Source organism: Plecotus auritus (assembly GCF_963455305.1).
Source record: "Plecotus auritus genome assembly, chromosome: 6".
NCBI classification, from domain to species: Eukaryota; Metazoa; Chordata; class Mammalia; order Chiroptera; family Vespertilionidae; genus Plecotus; species Plecotus auritus.
The window spans coordinates 3,891,845-3,911,759 of record NC_137773.1 but is presented as its reverse complement, the minus strand read 5'-3'; the positions used below and the strand labels follow the sequence as shown (position 1 = coordinate 3,911,759).

Here is a 19,915-nt window from a genome sequence, read left to right as displayed (position 1 = left end):
GAGAGGTGAACTTGAATAGAGTTCAACTACATGTACTTGAGGTACCTTTAAAGACCACTCAGAACTGAAGGGTCCCAGTGGCATCAGAAGACACACTGCTGAGGGGCACTGAAGGGCCAGCCTGCCACCACGCTGACGCTTGCATGGAATACAGACGTTCTGGCGGCCTGTGGGCGAGCCTCAGCACGCCTGTGGCTGACAGCTGTGCTCCTGTGCGGGGCTGCTGGCCCGTACTTGAAGCAGAGTGCTGCCGGGCCCGTGTGCTCTGATTTCCAGGACCTGACTGGGCAAAGCACGACAGCAGGCTTTCTTAAGAACAGCTAGCTGCCTGGCCTTGTGACTGATTCGGGAGCCAAATGAGTGCTTTTGGGAAGCAGGCATTACTTGGAGCTATTCATCGCAGTGAGGCCCCTGAGCCAGTCTGGGTGACCCTGTTCCCACCACTGCCCTGACTCTACAGCTCTGACCTATCTACGCGTGGGAACAGGTAGGAGGTGTCTGGGCCAACCTGGCCCAGAGCTGGCACATGAGGATAGTCTGGGCAAGAGGGCTCTTGAGGCTGCCGGGACCACCACCTTGGACTGACTGCCCATCCCAAGAAGCCTCTAGCACCTCTTGGTGCCCACAACTGCCCGCCGTGAGCTTGTGCTGATGGACAGAGTCAGTCCTCACTGCTCCCCCACCCAACCCTCTGCGGAAGTGCTGATGAAAATCTAACTCTGGCCTGTCTGCCTGAAGGAAGCATCGGGTTTTCCATGAAACCTTCCCACTTGCCTTCGAAAAACTTTGTTCTTAATGTAGTTTAGTAGCAACTGCCAACATCTTGCACCAGCTGCTGAAGCTCGCCTGTGGTGTGGTCCTCGCGCAGCTGCCCGACCTCGGAGCGGGGCAGTGAGCAGTGGGCTTCGTGCTTGCTCTCTGCTTACACGTCCTCAGAGTCCTTTCTAGTAGCTCTGAAAAGGGACCCTCCAACGTTTCCTCATCTGCTGCCCCAGGAGATGAGGCCCTAAGGGACAAGGGGAGGTTTGCCATCAAAGATCTGGAAGTAGAGGGCCTTGCTGTCCTGCCTGTGCCTTGCACCCAGGCCCACAGGCCACCAAGGGCAGACGGCAGAAGATGGGGTGCTGGCGGTGTCTGAGGTACTACACAATAAATGCCAAAAACGGTGTGCTTTCACTGGGATTCTGATTCTGAGGGCTGTTGGGTGCTACAGTCTCGGACAGCTACAGAGGGTGGTTCCAGAACACTTGCTGGGATCATTTGTCAACAAGTCCCAGGCCCTGGGCTCTGCAGCACACAGGGCGGGTGGGAAGGAGCATCAGCTTTGGCCTCGGGACCTTCTGGGGAGTATCCAAACCTCTCCCACTCCTGGCTCTGGGCTGGCAGCCAGGCGTGGGAATGGGAGCAAGGATATCTGACAGCCTCGGCGCCTAAGGTCAGAATGGAGGCCACTCCCCCAGCATTTACAGGCAAGTCCCTGCACTCTAGTGGGGGACGTCAAGCAGACTAAAAGGCAGCTCTGACTGGTATGATTGCTAACCGGAATTCTGGGCATGGGGACTACAGGATACTTACACAGCCCGGGGGCAGGGGATAGTGGTAGGGAAGGCCTCCTAAAATTGGCACCTGAACTGGTAAAGAAACAAGGTTAGGGGCCAGACTAGTCTAAGGCCTGAATCTGGGATGCTGTGAAGGGCTAGAGTTATGAGGTCAAGTAACGAAGGCCCTCGAGCTCTGCCAGACTAGATCCCAAAGGCTGTGCATGCTGTGCCTCGTGGCCAGTCTCTGCTGGAGTCTATGTGGCCTGAAGGTGGGTCAGGGGGAGGGGGCCGCCTTCAGAGGCCAAAGGAGAGAAGCAAGTGAAAGTCCAGGCTGAGCAGTTGGAAAGCCTTGACTTCAATCCCCCACCCCTAATGCCCATCAAGCCCGATTCCTTACATGTAAAATGAAGATAAAGCCACACCTCACAGTTTCATGTGAAATAATCTATGTAAAAACCCTGAGCCCTTCTTTTCAAGAGCAGCAAGAAGAGACATTTTGGGTGCTTGTAGGAGAAACCTCAAGAACGGGAATTTTTCTATTATTCATAGCTGAAGACAGACAAAACACCCAGTGCCCACCACACCCTGCCTGTGATCCTGCTATGGAGCGGTCACTTCCTCATGCCGCCCAAACCAGGCAGGCCTGGCCCCGAGAATGGGGTTTGGCCAGCCTCTGTAGCCACACATCCCTCCTTGCCTTAAACCCTGGCTCCGGCTTCTCGGGTCCAGGAGGCTTCAGCCTGGGGCAGGCATAAGCCAGTCACTCAACCTCCATCGCATTCTTCTGCAAAGAATGAACGAAGGCTTCCCACTCCGCTGGGTAAAAACGCTTATAGACGTTGATCTTATTCCGAATCTGTTTCGGGGTATCTTGATAGTAATTCTTCTCATCCCGCGCCATAGCCTAAGAAGGGAGAAGGGCCATTTGAGGGATGGACAGGCAAAGGTTCAAATCCTAGCTCTGCTGGAGGGGGGCCACCACTTCCTGTCCCGGAGGTTCAGCTTCCTCACCTCAAAAGCCACTGTAGATGTAGGGAAATGGAGGCAGATGCTTCAGGGGCCAGCTGAGCAGCTCATGCTCCATCCACAGCCAACTAACCCCACTAGGCATGGGGGGGAGTGGCGGGAGAGGCGTGTAGCCCGATCTTTCCATTTTTAACAGAAGCTAAAAATACGGACTTTTACCTAAAACCTCCCATAACTAAAACAGCAAGTAGTTCAAGTTCTTTGTAAGTACCATGCAAGCAAACCAACATATGTGGGACAGCCCCTCAGCTATTAGCACTGTCAGGAGGACCCACCTGCCAGGGTCTCTTCCCTATTTCCACGCAGGAAAAGGCCCTAAGCAAGCAGATCAGATCACAAGTGGTCTGCGCTATCTTCCCAACGGGCCCAAGTGGTGCTCTCTGCGGGGCCTGAGCCACTCACCTTGTAGTCCTCCCCATGGTTCTCCACCATGTAGCGGACGTAGTCTATGAGGTCCCGAGACAGCGTATTTCCTTTCTTTTCTGGGAGGCTGGCTTCTGCCTCGAGGTCTGGGGTGAGAAGCCAGGAGACAGGGAATGAGGTGTTGCTCCCTGCACTACTGGAGCTGACCAGTCACCCCTTTGCCCCATCCCAAGCTACAAGAGTTGCTCCGCCAGCCAGGTGATGGACTTGACCTCCATCCTCGTATTTGGAGCTAGAACCTTCCTCTTCAGCCCCTTGGGTCCCAGGCTCTGCCTATGACACAATCATTTATCAGTGGCAACTAGTCATCGCTTTGGGCCTCAGGTGGGTAAAAGGAAGGCAGCAATCTTACCACCTTTACTGAGTGCCAGGTCCTGGGACAGAGAGGAAGATCCATTGCCTGTCACGGGACAGGGCTCCCTGCCAGCTCTACAACAGCCCCTCTTTTCTTGACGAGTTACAATAGGTCCCAACAAATGAGAACCAGGGTCTAAGGCTGGGCCCAGGCACCTCTGTCCCACCAGAGGGAAAAAGCCAAGCTGGGCAGCCAATAATGGCTTTGCTTTTAACATAGCTAGGCAAATACTCCCTATTTCTCATCTGTGAAGGAAGGAAAATAGCTCACTGAAACGAGGTGGTCAAGTCTTATCCAGAGTTAAGTGCTAAAACGGCTTATAGTAAAAAATTTCACTGTAGTCACACGATTTTACATATGCAATCCAATGCAGTACTTACGAGAATCACTGAGATATACTAGAGATAGGACCTCAAGCAATTCTATATCAAATGCCTGGCCATTCAAATCCTACATTCAGAACTATTAAACACCTCAGGTAAGCCCTGGCCAGCGTGGCTTAGTGGTTGAAGGTCCGATTCCTGGTCAAGAGCATGTCCCAGGGTTGTGGGGCTCGCTCCTGGCCCCAGTCGGTGTGCGTGCAGGAGGCACCCAGTCAGTATGTCTCTCTCACATGGATGTTTCCCTCTCTCTTCTCCCGCTCCCTCCCTTCCCCTCTCAATGGGAAAAATATCCTTGGGTGAGGATTAACAAAAAACCCCAAAAAATCTCAGACAAGTAATAGGAAGGGTGGGTAGAGAATTCCAGAGTATTCTGTCTTCCCTGCAGAATTTACTGTGTTTTAATATCCAGTTTCTGTGGCCTTTATGAACATGAAATGGATTGGTCATCGGGAAGATTAAATAAGATGGTGAAATCTCTAAAAATCTGTTCCTCCTTAAATTCAGGAGAAGCTGAAGTATGTGCCTGAGACTTAATGAGTTTCTTTTCTAACCTCTCAGGCACCTGGCTCATCCTCCCTGAACATTTCTGACCTCACTTCACACACCTGAGTTTAGCCAGTAGATCACATGTCCCGGCCGGAGACACAGCCCTAACTGTGTGAGCCCTGGGCCAGCTCACTTCTTCCCTCTGATCCTGGTTTCTCTACCTGCCCTTTCCAGCCCTGCCTATGCTGGATGGTAACCCAGAGGAATGTGGCCAGCACCCACCATTCAGCACATAGGGCTTCCGTACGAGCTCCTGATGTCTCTCGCCTACGTCCACATCCATGGCCTTGACCTGCAGAGAACAGAGCCAGTGAGACCAGTAGATGAAGGAAGGATCCTGGGTGAGAGAAACTTCCAGAGGCTCTTGCCCATCCCAACGCCACGGCATGACCCGTAAGAATCCCTGCACAAGGTTAGGCAGGAATGGATGACAAGGAGAACAATGGCCTGGAGGTTTCATGATTCTCATGAGACTCAAGCAAGCAATTCATCTTTCTGTGCCTGTGAAATGGGCACAGTCGCCCTTGTCTGCCTCACTCTGTTGGATGACAATCCAATGGAACATCACAATGCGGGGGAGATGTCAGATCTCTCTAGTGAGGAGCCACCTGACAGTGCTTGGCTGCAGCGTCACGTTTGTTCAAGAAACAGTAGCCCCAGTTTCCTCTGGCATGAAGGGGTACAAAGAACCGTGCCTAAAGGCGACGGGGCCAATGCAATCAGTAAATCCATTTACTAGGTTAACTATTTATTGGATTTTGTTGGGGGAAAGAGATAAATATATAATCCACCACCAAGTGCTACAAATTAAAGCAGGACAGAAGTTAGTGAGTGGAAAAAAAGGTGCTATTTTTTAAAGGGCTGGCCCAGAAAATCCTTACTTGGGAGAAATGGGTTCTAGGAGATGCCTCAGACCAAGGATAATTTTGGATGACTTGGGGGAGGATGTAAGGAAAGTAGGGGCAGAAAAAGATACATTCTGGAAAATACCACTGAGATGCCAAGGGACACAAGTTAATTGCAGAGGAAAAACAGTAAGTGGAGAAGCTCCGACCCAGGCCCAGTGTGTGCTGGGGAGGGAGGGAGAGGGCGGGAGGAAAGGGACCTCAGCCAGTCAGTGAAGGCGGCCGAGTTGGCTGTGGGGGTCGCAAACCCGGGAAGGACGCGAGGGAGGCGATGGGCGGGCGTTCAGAAAGCCGGCTAATTACCGCGGGACGGGGCGCCAAGTCAGTACCTTTCTCTTACGGAGGGGCACCGCCTTGTTGGGGTCCATAGCCAACCCCATCTCGGCCAGGTTCTGCCGCACGGATTTGGTGTGGTCCCAGGCATGTCGGATGTGGGAGCTGCGGGGAAAGAGGGAGAGCGTGGAACTGTCATCTCGCCGGCCGTGCCGGCCAGGCCCGCGGCCTCTTGAACCCCGGGCTCCTCACCACTCGATCCGCGGGGCTGCCTTCCGTCGAGCATTCCGGTTCAGACGCTTCCGGTTAACATTGTAACCGAACTTCTGCCTCCGGGTCTTCCCCTTGGCCTTGGGCATCACGCCGACCACCGCTCAGGCAACTCAGACTCGGCGCCTCTCGCCCCCAGAACCTCGTGTAGTGGTGTAGTGGACTCCTTCCGGAGGCTGCGCGCACGGCGTGGCAGGCTTTTTGGGAAATGTAGTCCTCCCCGAAGCAATAAGGCGCTCTTACTACAACTCCCAGAGTGCAATGAGAAGTTGCGCCTGCGTACAATGCTCAGCAAATTCCCCCCCCCCGCCCCTTTCAAGACCAGGAGGCGGGGCTTAACGTCCAGTTTTCTCTCCTCGCTGTTGCCTTGGACACCGCGTCTCCTGGCCACGTGACTCCCGAGGCATCCTTGGAACCATCGCAGCACCCCACCTAGCACCTTTGCAGCTAATTCTCCGGTCTGCAGTGTTCTTTCCTCAGTCACAAAACTGGCTCCTCCCGCCTGGCAGGCCATGCTTGACCTCAGTTGTATGGCCCCCTCCCTCTGGGACCCCCAGGTACAGAGTAAAGTCGAGCAGGACCCACGACCCAGCTGGTGTCCAGTCTTTAAGGCCAGCCAGCCTGGCCACCCTTTAGGTAGGAGGAAAGACACGCTCTGCTTGGTTATGGCAGATGGAGTGCCTGCTTAGGCCAAGGAATGTCCAAGGAGCAGTCTGGTCACTCATCACCGTTGTCTGATTTTTGCAAGGCCCTCCGTGACAGCGACGTCACCGGGGCCCAGGTTTGAGCACAAGCACCATTGTAAGCAGCCGCAGAGAGGGTAAACTGAGGAATAACGTCATTCCCTGAGCAGGGACCCTGTGCTCAAGCCCCTCTCTCTGGAGGGGGTGCTCAAGGCCCGTAGGCTCTCAACGTTTCTCTCGAATGAAGAACCGCATCTGTAAGCCGTGTGCGTCACAAGCGGAGAAGGCACCTGCAGAAGAACCCAAAGGGGCCTGCTCCTGGCTTTGCAGCGGTGCGTGCGTCTCGGGACGCTGAGTCAGAGCGGGCAGGCGCAGACCGGGGAGGGGAGGGGAGGGGGCGCGGACCGGGGAGTGGAGGGGAGGATCGTGCGGAGAGGAGGGTGCGACGAGGGGAGGGGATTTGCGGGAGGGGGCCCTGAGCAGCTGACGTGGGCTGGGGTCGGTGCGGCTGGCTGTGGGAGGCGGCGGCGCGCAGCGGCACTGTGTCCCCAGCGAGGACGAGCGAGCGCCGCGCCCGCACCTCCCCGCACTGCCCGCGCCTTGCGCCCCGTGGAGAGGCCGCCGTCGCGAAGTGGAGTCGCGTCCTCTCCAGCTCTTGCTGCTCCTGGAGCCGCCATGGCCCCGACCCTCTGGCTGCGCGTCAGCCACATCCTCTGGCTCGCCTGTCTCCTGCACTTGGCCCCAGCAGTGGTGGCCGCAGGTAAGGCGCTGCGCGGGCGGCCACCCGCCCTCCCCGAGCCGCCGCGCGCCCAGGGCCTTGCCAGGAGCCTGGGCTGCGGAGCTGGCGTCGGCGCCCTGCGTGCATCCCCCCCACCCCCGTGTTGCGGAGGGGACTCCGCCAGCTGGGTGCCGCGAAGCCCTCTACTCTCTCCCTTCACCGTTCTCCCAGAAGTCGCCTCGCCACTTGAGGGGGCTCCCCGCGCCCCTCGCTTTTTGCTGCCACCCGTAGATGGGCCCTGCGCTGTCCTCGGAACAGTGCGCGGTAACCCGCGAATCCAACCCCATGCTTGGGGACCTCGTAGCCCAAGTGGGTGGGGGGACGGTGCGGGGAGACCGGGTATGTGCGGGGTCAGCCATCACGTCACAGCCCCGCAGGGAACGCAGCCAGGTTGCCCGCGTAGCAGCAGTCTTTGCTGTAAAACGTCTCCTTATTATCTGCAGAGCCTTTCACCCTATTTGTGTTGGCTTTGGGGAGGGATGCGATTTAAAAGCCCAGCCTCCCATTTCCTCTCTGGGAATATTTCCAAAATGGACCTCGGGTAGGTTCCGCGGGTCCCACCCCATGTCCCTGGTCGCTCCTCTACCATCTACTCCCCTCCCCCGCCCTGCCCCCCTTGCTGGAAAGTCAGCACCACATTTTTGAACTCATTTTTGCACCAAAAAGGATTGTCCAGATTGGAGAGTTGTTGGGGAACAGTTGGGATTTGGACGGTTATGGGAGGGGGATGTTAAATATTACCTAACAATTTCATTCACACACACACACACAATTTAAAAGAATGGGAAAGAGAGGAAGCAATTCTATGCAATAGAAGCCACAGGTAAAGTAAGAACTTGCATCTCAGCGATGAAATAAGAGAATTCTGTGCTTGGCCAGGATCACCTGCCTCCCCCTAGAGATTCAGATAGTAATGGGATCTCTTGTCCATTAGGTTTCCGTGTCCAGAAATGATCAATGTGGCCTAATTTTTTTTAAAAAAGCGAATTAATTAGTTGGAAGTCATGTGTGGTTCCCAGACTGGCCTATAGTACCCATGATATGGTCCAAATAGCTGGGAATGGGGCTGGGGAAACCCACAGGGGAAACATAGAGGCTCGGATGCCCGTTCCACCCTCCTGGGGTCTGGGTCAGCCCGCATGGTGCTGTTCCTACACCAGGGGCGGAAGTCAGAAGTCTGTGCCCTGGACGGTCAATGCGTTATCCAGACTTCAGAGGCACCCACAAGTGTTCTGGGCTGTCTACCTGTGCACTGTGAGAGGCTGATGTAGCCATATTCTAGAATGTTCAGGGCTCCACACACTGTTGTCAGAGGAAAGGTGTGTGCTCCTAGGGCTTGCTGGTGGGTGTTGCTTTGTGGCAGTTACCACGTGGCCTCCTGCCTCGGCTCTTTCAGCTCCAGGTCTCTCAGGACACCTCCGGTGCCCTCTAAGCCAGGCCTTGACGGCTCTGTCATGCGGACTCTCAAACTGGCAAAGATAGATTTCAATGGTAGGGAACCAGGACCTGAGCTTGGCTCCTTCAGCCAAGCCTGCATGGTCCATTTCCGCCTGGATGTCCTGGAGACTTCCCGGAGCCCTCAGGAAGAGGGTCAGCATCACCCAGGAGCCGGGAAACACCTGCTTTAAAAAATGCTCCATGTCGGCCCTCAGACTGAAGGGTCAAGGACGTACCTCCACTGCAGGCTCCATCCCTGGCCCTGGGCAGGGCGTGAGTGTGTGCAGGAGGCAACCAATGGATGTGTCTCTCTCACAGGATGTTTCCTCTCTTTGACTCTCCCCTTCCCTTCCACTCTCTCTCTCAAAAAAAAAAAAAAAAAAAAAAAAAAAAAAAAAAAGAAAGAAAGAAAGAAAAAAGAAAAGAAAAATAACCTCTGGTAAGGATTAACAGCAACAACAAAATGCTTAAGAAAAAGTGCCCTTGGAGGCTTTTTGTGTCTGCACTGGTAGGGGTCTCCCAGGAGCTGTTCCAGGGTCTGCCACAATGTCTGCTGTAGGCACAGCCCCTCTCTCCCATCCCTCCTCCCAGCTGAGCCCGCCCTCCTGACTCCATTCCCCTGGCAACGGATCTGCGTCTTGGTGCTGACATGCGCTGTGACATGTGCCAGTCCCTGCAGATGCTGGATGGCCATTAACATGCAGCCAGCCAAATGTCCCTGCCACCTGCCAGCCTTGCTCTGGCCCACACTCCTTGCCCGGGGGTGGGCAGGAGCAAGAGGGCGAAGGAGGGGATGGTCTCTTACCTGAGCACCTCTTTTTTTGTGCAGGCCAGCCGGCCAAATGCTGCCTCCCAGCCAGAGGGAGAGAGACGAGAACTCAGCCTGTTCTGCTCTTCTGCTCCCTGACCATAGGGAGTGGTGTGATCCCAGGGGGCTCAGGGTCCCTCAATGTAAAATACACCTTATCTTTGTGGGAACCCCTTTCACGTCCCGCGTGGTTCAGGGTTCCAGTTCAGGGTTCGGGTTCTGGAGAAGGCCGCACACAAATGAAAAGAGACTAGAGAAGCATTAATTTGGGAAATGGGGGCCAGGCGGAAGCCCAAGAGAGGACTACTACCCGCTCTGGCTTTGCCATCCCTTTTATTAAGATTATCGGATACATCCATATCCCTCAGGCAGGAAATTCCAATAATAGCCAATCATAAGCCTAACAGGTGGAGGTTGCTTCAACTACCAATGTCTCAATCAAACAATGAGTGATGAGCCCTGACCTTTCAGAGCAATTAAGGTTGACCAGCCTTCTGGATTCCCCATCCACACCTCTCTACTAGTGAAACAATGATCGGCTTCCGGCACTCTTCTTAGGGCAGCTTCTGCCACAGCATCTGGAAATCCCTCTCTGGGACATGGACGAGGGGCATTTGGTTTGACATGCACGAGTCCAAAAGAGTGGGCAACGATGGGCATTTCTCAGCAGCGGCTGCCGGGGTTCCTCCTGCGACATGGGCCGTCAGTCACTCCTCATAGCTGAGATGCAAGGCCAGGAGGGTCAGGCCCATGCCGTACACATGCTCTGGAAGGTAAGTCTGGGACACTGGAAAGAGCATGTGGTTTGGAGTCCGTCAGGCCCCGGTGTGAATCCCAGCGTGACAATGAAACCAGCCGTATGACTCTTGGGCGAGTCGGGTGATCTGCCTGGCCTCAGTTTCTCCACCAGTCAGGCAGAATAACAGAAGCCAGCCCAGAGGGTGGCAGTGTTGTCCCTTGCCACGTCCCCTCCTGAAACGCAGCTTTGTTCCTGGACTCCTAGGCCTGTATGAACTGCACCTCGTCACCGATAGCCCTGCCACCACGGGGGCAGAGGTGAACATCACGGCCAGCCTGGAGGCCAGGGACAACGGCAGCCTGGCCCTGCCCACCAGCACGCACTCCTACCGCTTCCACTGGGTCCACAGCCCGCTGCTGCTCACGGGGAAGACTGATGAGGCTTCCAGATCCACCATCCGCGCCGTGGGCACCGTGCCCGGGGACTTCCCCATCTCTGTGTGGGTCACCGCCGCCGACTGCCAGATGTGCCAGCCGGTGGCGAGGAGCCTCCTCGTCCTCTCCATCACAGGTGGGGACCTCTCCTGTTTGCTAATTTGCCTTCAGACGCTGGGTGCAGGGAGAACACCCAGCCTGGCTCGTAGCGACAGAAACGCAAACGAGACCCCGGACTCCTCTGTTGTCAGTTGGGTTAACAAAGGATCAGCCTGGCCCACGTGGCTCCGTGGTGGAGTGTCGACCTGTGAACCAGGAGGTCACGGTTCCATTCCAGTCAGGGCACAGGCCCCGGTTGCGGGCTCGATCCCCAGTGTAGGAGGCAGCCCATCAATGATTCTCTCTCATCATTGAGGTTTCTATCGCTCCCTCTCACCTTGAAATCGATAAAAATACGTTAAAAACAAAACAAAAACGAAGGATCAGAAAATGGTAATACCCACTGGTGGCAGGGCCGTGCCGAAACCGGCACTCAAAGCGCCTGTTGCTCCTGGGGGTATGAATGAATACAACCCCTTGGAGAGCCGCGGATCAACATATAAACATTATTTTACATCTGGCCCGTTCATTTCCATTCTCTCTCCCCCCCCCCCCCCCACCGCCTTCCCTCCTTCCAAAAGGTCCCAGCTCTCTTGGAATTCACAATCTCGTAAGTAACTTACCTTCAGGAAATAACCCTCCATTGGTGTAATGCTTTATGCACAGAGGTGTTCATGGCCACGGTGTTCATAATAGTAGAAGATATAAACAAGCCGAGTATGCAACCATGAGGGGAATGGTTAAATATACTGACATATTTTGTGTCATGAGTAATAATGACCTTTACATTGAGTCTGTAATGTCCTGGGAGAACACTCATGCTTGTAAAATTTTATTTATTTATTTATTTATTTGTTTATTTATTTATTTATTTTAAAATATATTTTTATTGATTTCAGAGAGGAAGGGGGAGAGAGAGAAAGAGAAATAGAAACATCAATGATGAGAGAGAATCATTGATCGGCTGCCTCCTGCACGCCCTCACTGGGGACCGAGCCCACAACCCGGGCATGTGCCTTTGACTGGAATCAAACCTGGGACCCTTCAGTCAGGCCGATGCTCTATCCACTGAGTCAAACCAGCTAGGGCCTTGTAAAATTTAAAAAAGCAAAACAGCCCAGCTGGTGTGGCTCAATGGTTGAACATCGACCTATGAACCAGGAGATCATGGTTCAGTTTTCGGTCAGGGCACATGCTGGGGTTGTGGGTTCGATCCCCAGTAGGGGGAGTGCAGGAGGCAGCTGATCAATGATTCTTTCTCATCGTTGATATTTCTATCCCTCTCTCCCTCTCCTTTCCTCCTGAAATCAATAAAAATATGTTTTAAAAAAGCAAAACAAAATTTTATAACCAGCTTGATCTACTTCGTTTAATGTAGATATACACACGCACACACAAAATGTCAACAATGGTTGTGTGTTGAGTGATAAGAATTTTCTTTTCATTCTCCTTTTCAGCATTTTCCAAATGAGCACCATTGAGCACACTTTACTCTTTGCTTTTGTGCTGAAAAAAAAATAAAAAATCAGCTCTTCATTTTTTTTTTTAGAGAAGGACACAGAACGGAGGTCCCACCCAGCCCAGCACATGGGGTGTGGAGAGGTGATCCGTAGAACTGCTCATTCTTTAAGGCTCATCTGATACCGTGAAGTACTTCCCAGAAGTCACTTCCTTCTGCTTCTGGGCATCTTTTGTGCCAGAAAGTTCAGGGCCCTGTTGAAAGGGGTGCAGGCGGAAGCTATGCCCGTCCCACCTGCTGTGGGTCTTCCATACCGTCTACACAGCAGGCGTCATGACTTGGGGGGTGTGCGCCTCTGTTTGCAGTGACCGGCCGGGTCCCCTCTCGGCATCCCCAGCTCTGACAGCGGAAGGTCAGGTAGGGGGGCAGCTGCTCCGCCTAGAGGCCCCTGGGGTCACTCCTGGCTCCGCCCTCCTGACACCTCCGTGGACCCACCCTCCCTTGGTTGCTCTCTCTCCCAGAGTCCATCGTGGGGAAACTCGTCATCACCCAGAACACGTCCCTGCCCTGGCCCAGCACCTACCTCACCAGGACAGTCCTTAAAACTTCCTTCCTTCTCCATGACCCAAGCAACTTCTTCAAGACCGCCTCCTTTCTCTACAGCTGGGACTTCGGAGACGGGTATGTCCTTATCCCCGGGGTGCCCCAAAGCCTTGGCCTCCGGTGGTGGCCCCGCTGTCCCACGCAGGGGGCCCTGTCCTGTCCCGCCTTCACCCACTCACTCTCTCGCACTCCAAACTTTCCTTGAGCACCTGCTCGGTGACAAGCTTGGGGGGCGTGGGCACCCGTGGTGAGTCTCATGGGACCTGCCTTTGGGGTGCCTGCAGCCTCGTAGAGGAGGTCACTGGTTCCCAAAGCAGCTCTTTGAGGAAGGCCAAGGTCGGCAGGGTTTTTCTCCATTTGACTTCGCAGGGACCTGTTCCGGCTTCATTTCTCTCCACGCCTCCTCTCCAAACAAGCCAGGCTCCAGGGGGCAGGTTGGGGAGTGAGCCCAGGCAGCCCACAGGCACCCCACGTTCATGCAAAGGGTGGTGCTCAGTGGAGACCCCTCACCCACTTGAGTCCCCCGAGCCCCTGGCTGACGGTCCACGTGCTGAGCCTGTGATCCCATGGGGCGAGGAGGGGGGCGTGGGGAGGGCTCCTGAGCCGTCCGATGCACCTGGGAAGCGTGTGGGCTCTGAGGTCTGATGTCCTCGGCAACCCTGACCAACATCTGTCCGTGAGGGATGCTGAGGTTTGGGAGGCGGCTGCCGTGGCGACAGGCTTGCTCGTGAGGCCTGTCACTGTACAGCCACCCTGACTCTAAGAAGGCACGTGAGTCACTTCCGTCATCTGTCTCCTCCCTGTCACCTTACAGCACCCAGATGGTGACGGAAGACTCTACTGTCTATTACAACCGTTCGATCATGGGGACCTTCACCGTGAAGCTCAAAGTGGTGGCCGAGTGGGAACAGGTGGCGCCGGCTGCCGGGAAGGGCATCGTGCAAAGGACGGGGCACTTCTCGGGCTCCCTGAAGCTGCAGGGTGGGTCCGGGGCATGGGGAGTGGGGGCGCAGGTTCAGTGTCTCTTGTTCCCCAGCCGCATCAGCCTCTGGTCCAGCGCACAAGGCGCAGTGGACTGTGCCTCAGTCTGGCGCACGGGGAGGAAACGCCGAAACCCGCTCTCCCTGGCTTTGGCAAGAGGGGCGCTCACACAGCCTGGGCCTGGGAGCCCCGAGACACCTGTCCTTAGCCACCAGGTTTAACGGGGCCCTCTGCCTTTCAGAAACCCTTCGAGGCATCCAGGTCGTGGGGCCCACTCAAATTCAGGCCTTCCAGGAGATGACAATGACCTTGAACTTCCTGGGGAGGTGAGTGAACCCCAGAGTGCACTGTGTGACCTGTGGCCCTGCCGCTCTCCCCCCCAGGTGTCCTGAGCCTGCTCCAGATCCTGGGGGGCCCCAAGTCTGGGGGCTCTTGGAAGGCCAGTGCCACCCAGCCTCTTGGCTGTGCCATGGGAGGGCTGTGGGTACAGCTCCATTCTCAGGGTGCAGGGGAGCGGGCACTGGCCTTTTGGGCTGTCTGCAGTGTGGGCATCAGGGCAAAGGCTGACGAGGGTCCCCTTCATGAAAGGCCCTCCAGCCCCTGGAAAGCAAGCCATCCTGGGTAGGACAGGACCCAGCTCTTGGCAAGAAGGGCATTAAGCTGAGTGTAGTAAGCGACAAGACAGGGAGAGGCCGGAGTGTTTGCCCCACAAGGGTGGACAGAGCTGCAGGGGCTCTCCTGGGGAAGACCAGTTCCCGCCCCCTCGGGACAGGCAGAGGGAAGCAGGGCTGGAGGGAGAATGAGCAGAGTGGCGGAGGAGAAGGAAACCCCACGGGGCTGGAGGTGGCTGGTAAGGCCTTCAGGGGGCTGTGGGGCAGGGCTTGGTACCTGGAGAATGGGCTGGGAAGCCAGGGGCTTGGCCAGCCTGATTCTCGAGTGTGTGTGTTACACGAGCCTGGGATTGTGTGGGATGGGAATCCTCACTGGGTGTTCCTTAGACCTGCGTTTCCCAGCTCGGAGCCTGTGCTGCGCAGGCAAATGGCATGAAATGCCCTCGTCCCCTTTAAGCCCATCACAAGCCAACTTGCCCTTTCGGATCCTCCTCAAAGGCCACCTCCTCCAGGAGGCTTGCCCAGCACACCACGTGCCTCACTGGGCATTCACTCGGCCTCCTCCAGCAGCCCGTGCAGGCTGTTTGCCTCACGGCCTGGAACCCCCTGGGGGTCCCCACCGCTGTCCACTGCTGCTCCCCAGTCTGGAAGGTGTGAGGCCAGGACCGCTGGGGGTTCTGTCTGGAAAGGACATGGAATTCATGGCCGCCAGGCCTTTCTTGGACTTGGTCTGCGCCCACACGCTTTGCTGAGCCTTTTCTGAAACGCGGCCCGCATTTCCCTGCAGCCCCCCTCTGAGCATGTGCTGGCGCATCAAGTCCGAGTGCCTCCCGCTGGAGGAACACGAGTGTCGCCGGGTGTCCGTGGCCAGCACAGTTTACAACATGACCACCATCATCATGGACCCTGGGGACTACTGCTTCAGCATCCGGGCCGAGAATGTCATCAGCAGGACACATCAGTACCACAGGGTCCAGGTGTGGCCCTCCAGTAAGTGATACCTCCCTTCTGCTTCAGAGCCACACCGGCAGCAGAACCCAGCCAAGCCTGCCACCAGCCCACTCTGCTCATGCCATCAACAGCCAACCCCTCCAACACTAGAATCACCAATAACCCTACTGATCAACCGATACCATTGACCGGCTGCCCGTACCCCCTCCCACCAAACTGTACCAGCGCCACCAACAGCCAGCTCTAGCACCATCCATTCTAGATGGTGCTTCCTTCTGACCTGTCCCCGTGGGGGTGGGGGGCTGGTCTTCCCCAGGAGAGCCCTTGGAGGGCTGGGCCTTGGCTGCTGACCTCTGCAGCTCCGTCCACCCTTGTGGGGCAACGCCACCCTTGACCCCACCACTAGCAGTAACAACAGCCAGCTCAGCACCACCAGCCCAGCTGGCCAGCACCGTGACCACATGCACTGCCGACACCTCCCACAATGTCCAGAACCAGCGGACAGCTCTGTAATTGCTCTCCCATCAGCACTGCCATTAACACCCCTCCTGCCAGGCCCACACCACTTGGACCAATGCCACCACTGCCATGGCGCCCCAGCGTCTCCGCTCTCTAGCTGCCACCGCCATTGTCACCAATGTCCCTTCCACATTACCAATGCCATACGTGTCCCCAACGTGAACACTGCCACATGAAATGAGCCACCAGGATCCCCATCTCCTATGTATCCCCATCTCCCCAGCACGTGACCTCTGTCATGACACTGTTGCCACATGCAACTTGGTTTTTGTGAAATCCTGAATTTTCCTTTTGAAGTTGCCTAGTTGGGATGCATATACATAAGAAAAAGGCTCTGGTGGTGTTAATTTTCTCTCCTCTGTGGCCTCCTGAGGGTTCGCATTCAACACCAAATACCTGGGTCCGTGACTTCACCCTTTCTCACCCCCAGGCATCCAGCCAGCTGTCTTTGCTTTCCCCTGTGCCACACTTATCACCATGATGCTGGCCTTTATCATGTACATGACGCTGAGGAATACTGCTCACCAGAAGGACATGGTGGAGGTGGGTGCTGAGGAGGGTGGGAGGTTGGACATCTAGGTCCTGAGAGGATGGAGATGGAGAGGTTGTATGGAGAGACATGGGGGCAAGGCCAGGGGGCTTGGAAGGGTCTGGATCCAGTGCAAGACCCTGGGGCTGGGGGAGATGTACCCAAGAGGCACCTACAGACCAGGCAAAATTGTTGATTTGGCTTCTTCCCATCTGACTTACCCTCTTGCCTGGCAGCTGTGCCCAGGAGCTAGTAAGGGAGAGGGACACTGAAAGAGGGAACCCCAGGAAGCAGAAAAGCCCAGGGCACAGTGGCGTGCTGTGTGGTGCCAGAAAGGTTTTTGTGCGTGCTGCCGCTAGGTAGCTGAGCTCGTAAGGCCACCTAGGGGGGCTCCTGGTGGGTGGGTGATTGACCCATGGGGTTTTGTTCATCATAGGTGGCTGATTTTGACTTTTCCCCCATGTCTGACAAGAACCCGGAGCCACCTACTGAGGCCAAGTGCTGCCAGATGTGCTGCGTGCCCTTCGTGCTGGACACCCCGTCTGAGTACCTGGAGGTCGTCCGTGAGAACCACGGGCTGCTGCCACCCCTCTATAAGTCTGTCAAAACTTACACAGTGTGAGCACTCCCCACCCAACCTCCGCTTTAACTAACTGCCAACTCCACGCTTTCAGCAGGTGGTGCATGCCACCCAACAGGAAGGATTCATGTGTGTGGAGCCATCTGCCCTGGCCAGCCGTCCATCTGTACAGTCCAGCTGCTGCCACAAGCCCCCTCAGTCACCACTCCCCAGCCATCTGTCTATCTGTCCAACCCAGCCACTGCTGTAAGCCCCTCTCCAGTCAGCCCCACCCCTCACCTTTGAAGAGGCTGGGTACCATCTCTCTCCAGGTGTGCTTGGCTGTCCCTACCTGATCCTCCCATGTTGGCACGTCTGCTGGCCACGTGTGGTTCGAGCTTTCCTCCCCCAGGTACCCCTGTCTGGGTCAGAGACCTAGGAGGAAGGTCACAAACGATTAGGGATACATCACAAAAGGTCATACATAGAGACAAGCACATGCACACACACACACACACACACACACACACACACACGTGTCACACAGGTATCTCGGATGATCTTTGTATTGTTCAATCGGTTGCTGGGATGTGCCCTGAATTAGAACGAAGATGAAATCTGACCTCCACTTGGCCCCAGTAGCTCCTGGGCCTGGTCGGTCCCTTTGCGAACTGTTTCTGCAGCTACCTGGCCCCATTCTAAGGACGCCTGTTCCCTGCCTGCTTACTGGGGGCTGGGAAGGGCAGGGCTAATACTTGATGAGTGGGAAGTGCTTCATAAAAGCACCTTCTTTTACTGAGGCCCTGTTCACGTCCACTGAGGAAAAGGCCTTGAAACAAAAGAGAAGTCGAGCGGGCAGGGACGCGGGGTCCCTGGGAGGGGAAGGTGGTGTGGCCTCCCAGATGCCCCCAGAGGGGCTTTGAGAAGGAAGAGGCAGGACTGGACACAAGCCCGGGCCTCTCCCCTGCGGCCCAGTGGCTGGGGCAGGCAGAGAAGGGGGAGGGAGCAGGTGATGGTGCAGAGGAGATGCAGTAGGCCCCAGCCCGCCGTGTAGGTGTAGGGGTGCCGGGAGCAGCGTGGGCCTGTTTGTGGGGGGAGGGCAGGGCGTGGGGGCCGAGCTCTGTGGCCGTGACGGTTTGCGCTAAGACTTTGCACCGAAAACACAGCCCTGCAGCTTGTCCTCCTGAGACACTGCCGTTGTTGCTGAATAAAGCTCGTGTGCTCTGAGTATAACCGCGCACATGCTGGGAGGCCGAGGCGCTTTCTTTTCCACGCGTGGCGTTTGAGTGGTTCTTGGCCGTGGCAGGATGTCCCTGGCGTGTTCTCTGGTGACGTGGTCTGGATGGAGCTGCTGTCTGGGGCCTCGGGACCGGGTCAGTGATGCTCAAACTTCTGCTCAGGCCGCATCATGATGACGGCCTGATGAGGGTCTCTCGGAGGCGGGTCCAGGCGCCCTCGGGTGACCAATGTGCAGCCGAGCCTGATGCTCCGGGCAGACTCTAGATCAGAGTGGGAATGCGCCACGTCCTTGGGCCCTGCCCACACCTGATTCCGCACCTGGGGGTGGGGGTGGGGCGCCACCTGTGTTCCCACGGCCCTCGGGGTTCCAGGGCATCAAGTGTGAGAACCCCCGTCGCCTGCAGGCTTCTTGAACTTGGAGGTACATGACCGTCACGGGAGGGCTCGTTCAAGGACATGTTCTCATTCGGGACGGGGATGGGGGGTGTGGGTGGGGCTTGAGATGCTGCATTTCTTACGAGATTCCTGCTGACGCTGCTGGACCCGGGACCACCCTGACTCGAAAACCTCTGGGTGGGTCCACACCCTTCCTAACTTTTCTTCTGTAAGAGGTTTGGATTTTTTTCTTCATTGCCTCTGCTCTCCCGCCAGCACCTAGGGGGGTGTTCCCCAAGCTGGACGCGGGTGGGAATGGACCCTCCCCGGCCCCGTGCTGTACCACTCTGGGAAACCCCACTTTGAATGAGCAAAGCCAGGGAGAGAACTTTCTGGGACTTCAGCATTCTTGGCACCTGGGACCCTTCCTCTGACCCACACTTGGGGGTCAGCTGTCAGCCACCGGAAGCTGGAAGAGGCACGAGACAGCCTTGTGTCCGGGGCACAGGTCGCCTTACGGCACCTCGCTTTATGGAGCTTCACTAGGGGTGCGGTGTTTACAAATGGAAGGCAAGACCCTTCACCAGCAAAAAGAGGACAGCTCACTTTATTGTGGTGTCCTGGAACTAGACCCACAAGATCTCCGAGGTGTGCCTGTCGTATTAGTCTGCTCGGGCCGCCGTCACGAAGGACACAGACCGGGTGACTTAAAGGACAGAAATCTATGCAGTTCTGGAGGCCCAAGTCCAAGGTCAAGGTGCCAGCAGAGTTGGTCCCTCTGAGGCTTCTCTCCTTGGCGGTTAGGAGGCCGTCTTCTCCCTGTGTCCTCTCACGGTCGCCCCTCTGTGTGTCTGTGTCCTAATGTCTTCTTCTTATAAGGACCCCGTCGGACTGGGTTAGACCACCCTCGTGGCCCTGTTTTAACCTAGTCCCCTCTTCAAAGGCCCCGTCTCCGTGTTCTGAGGAGCCGGGGGTGAGGGCTTCACGGAGAAATGTTGGAAGGGCACTTCGGCTCATGGCACCCCGGTTTCAGACGTCTGCCTCCAGCACGGGGAGAGAAGAGGTTTGTGTGTTGGATGCCTCCCAGGTTGTGGTATTTGTGTCGGCGGCTACAGGAAACACGTGCGCGTTCCCCGTGTCCATTTCGGTAGCTGTCTGTCACAGTCCCACCGTCCAACAGGAAGTCCTTCTCACCAGATCCTGCATCCAACCCCTTCTCCTGGTCTCCGCTGCCCTGCCCACCCCCCACGGACCCTTCCCATCCACATCCCCTCACCCCGCCCCAGAGCAGCCTCAGAACCACACCAGGACCACATCCTCCTCGCCCAAAGCCTTGATCCTCTCCCAGCTCAGGGTCCTTCCAGGGGCCCCAGGGCCCGCGTGACCTGA

General features: G+C 56.2%; 2 protein-coding genes across 4 annotated transcripts; one reads left to right on the top strand and one right to left on the bottom strand.

Annotated features, from left to right (window-relative positions):
* Window positions 1-1,127: 1,127 nt before the first annotated feature.
* Window positions 1,128-5,906, bottom strand: NOP16 (NOP16 nucleolar protein). Its single transcript, XM_080674752.1, has 5 exons — window positions 5,705-5,906; window positions 5,509-5,617; window positions 4,497-4,566; window positions 2,970-3,076; window positions 1,128-2,445 (listed from the first exon to the last, which is right to left on the bottom strand). Exons 1-5 carry the CDS (start codon window positions 5,809-5,811, stop codon window positions 2,302-2,304), a joined length of 537 nt encoding a protein of 178 aa, XP_080530878.1. The 5' UTR covers window positions 5,812-5,906; the 3' UTR covers window positions 1,128-2,301.
* Window positions 5,907-6,792: 886 nt separating this feature from the next.
* Window positions 6,793-18,183, top strand: TMEM130 (transmembrane protein 130). Of its 3 annotated transcripts, none has more exons than XM_080675843.1 (8): window positions 6,793-7,165; window positions 10,432-10,737; window positions 12,681-12,840; window positions 13,577-13,743; window positions 13,985-14,069; window positions 15,142-15,344; window positions 16,255-16,367; window positions 16,826-18,183. In XM_080675843.1, exons 1-8 carry the CDS (start codon window positions 7,081-7,083, stop codon window positions 16,973-16,975), a joined length of 1,269 nt encoding a protein of 422 aa, XP_080531969.1. In that variant the 5' UTR covers window positions 6,793-7,080; the 3' UTR covers window positions 16,976-18,183. The 3 variants fall into 3 exon arrangements, with proteins under 3 accessions (XP_080531969.1, XP_080531968.1, XP_080531970.1); XM_080675842.1 differs by having other exon boundaries at window positions 16,790-18,183; XM_080675844.1 differs by lacking the exon at window positions 10,432-10,737 and having other exon boundaries at window positions 6,820-7,165.
* Window positions 18,184-19,915: the final 1,732 nt, after the last annotated feature.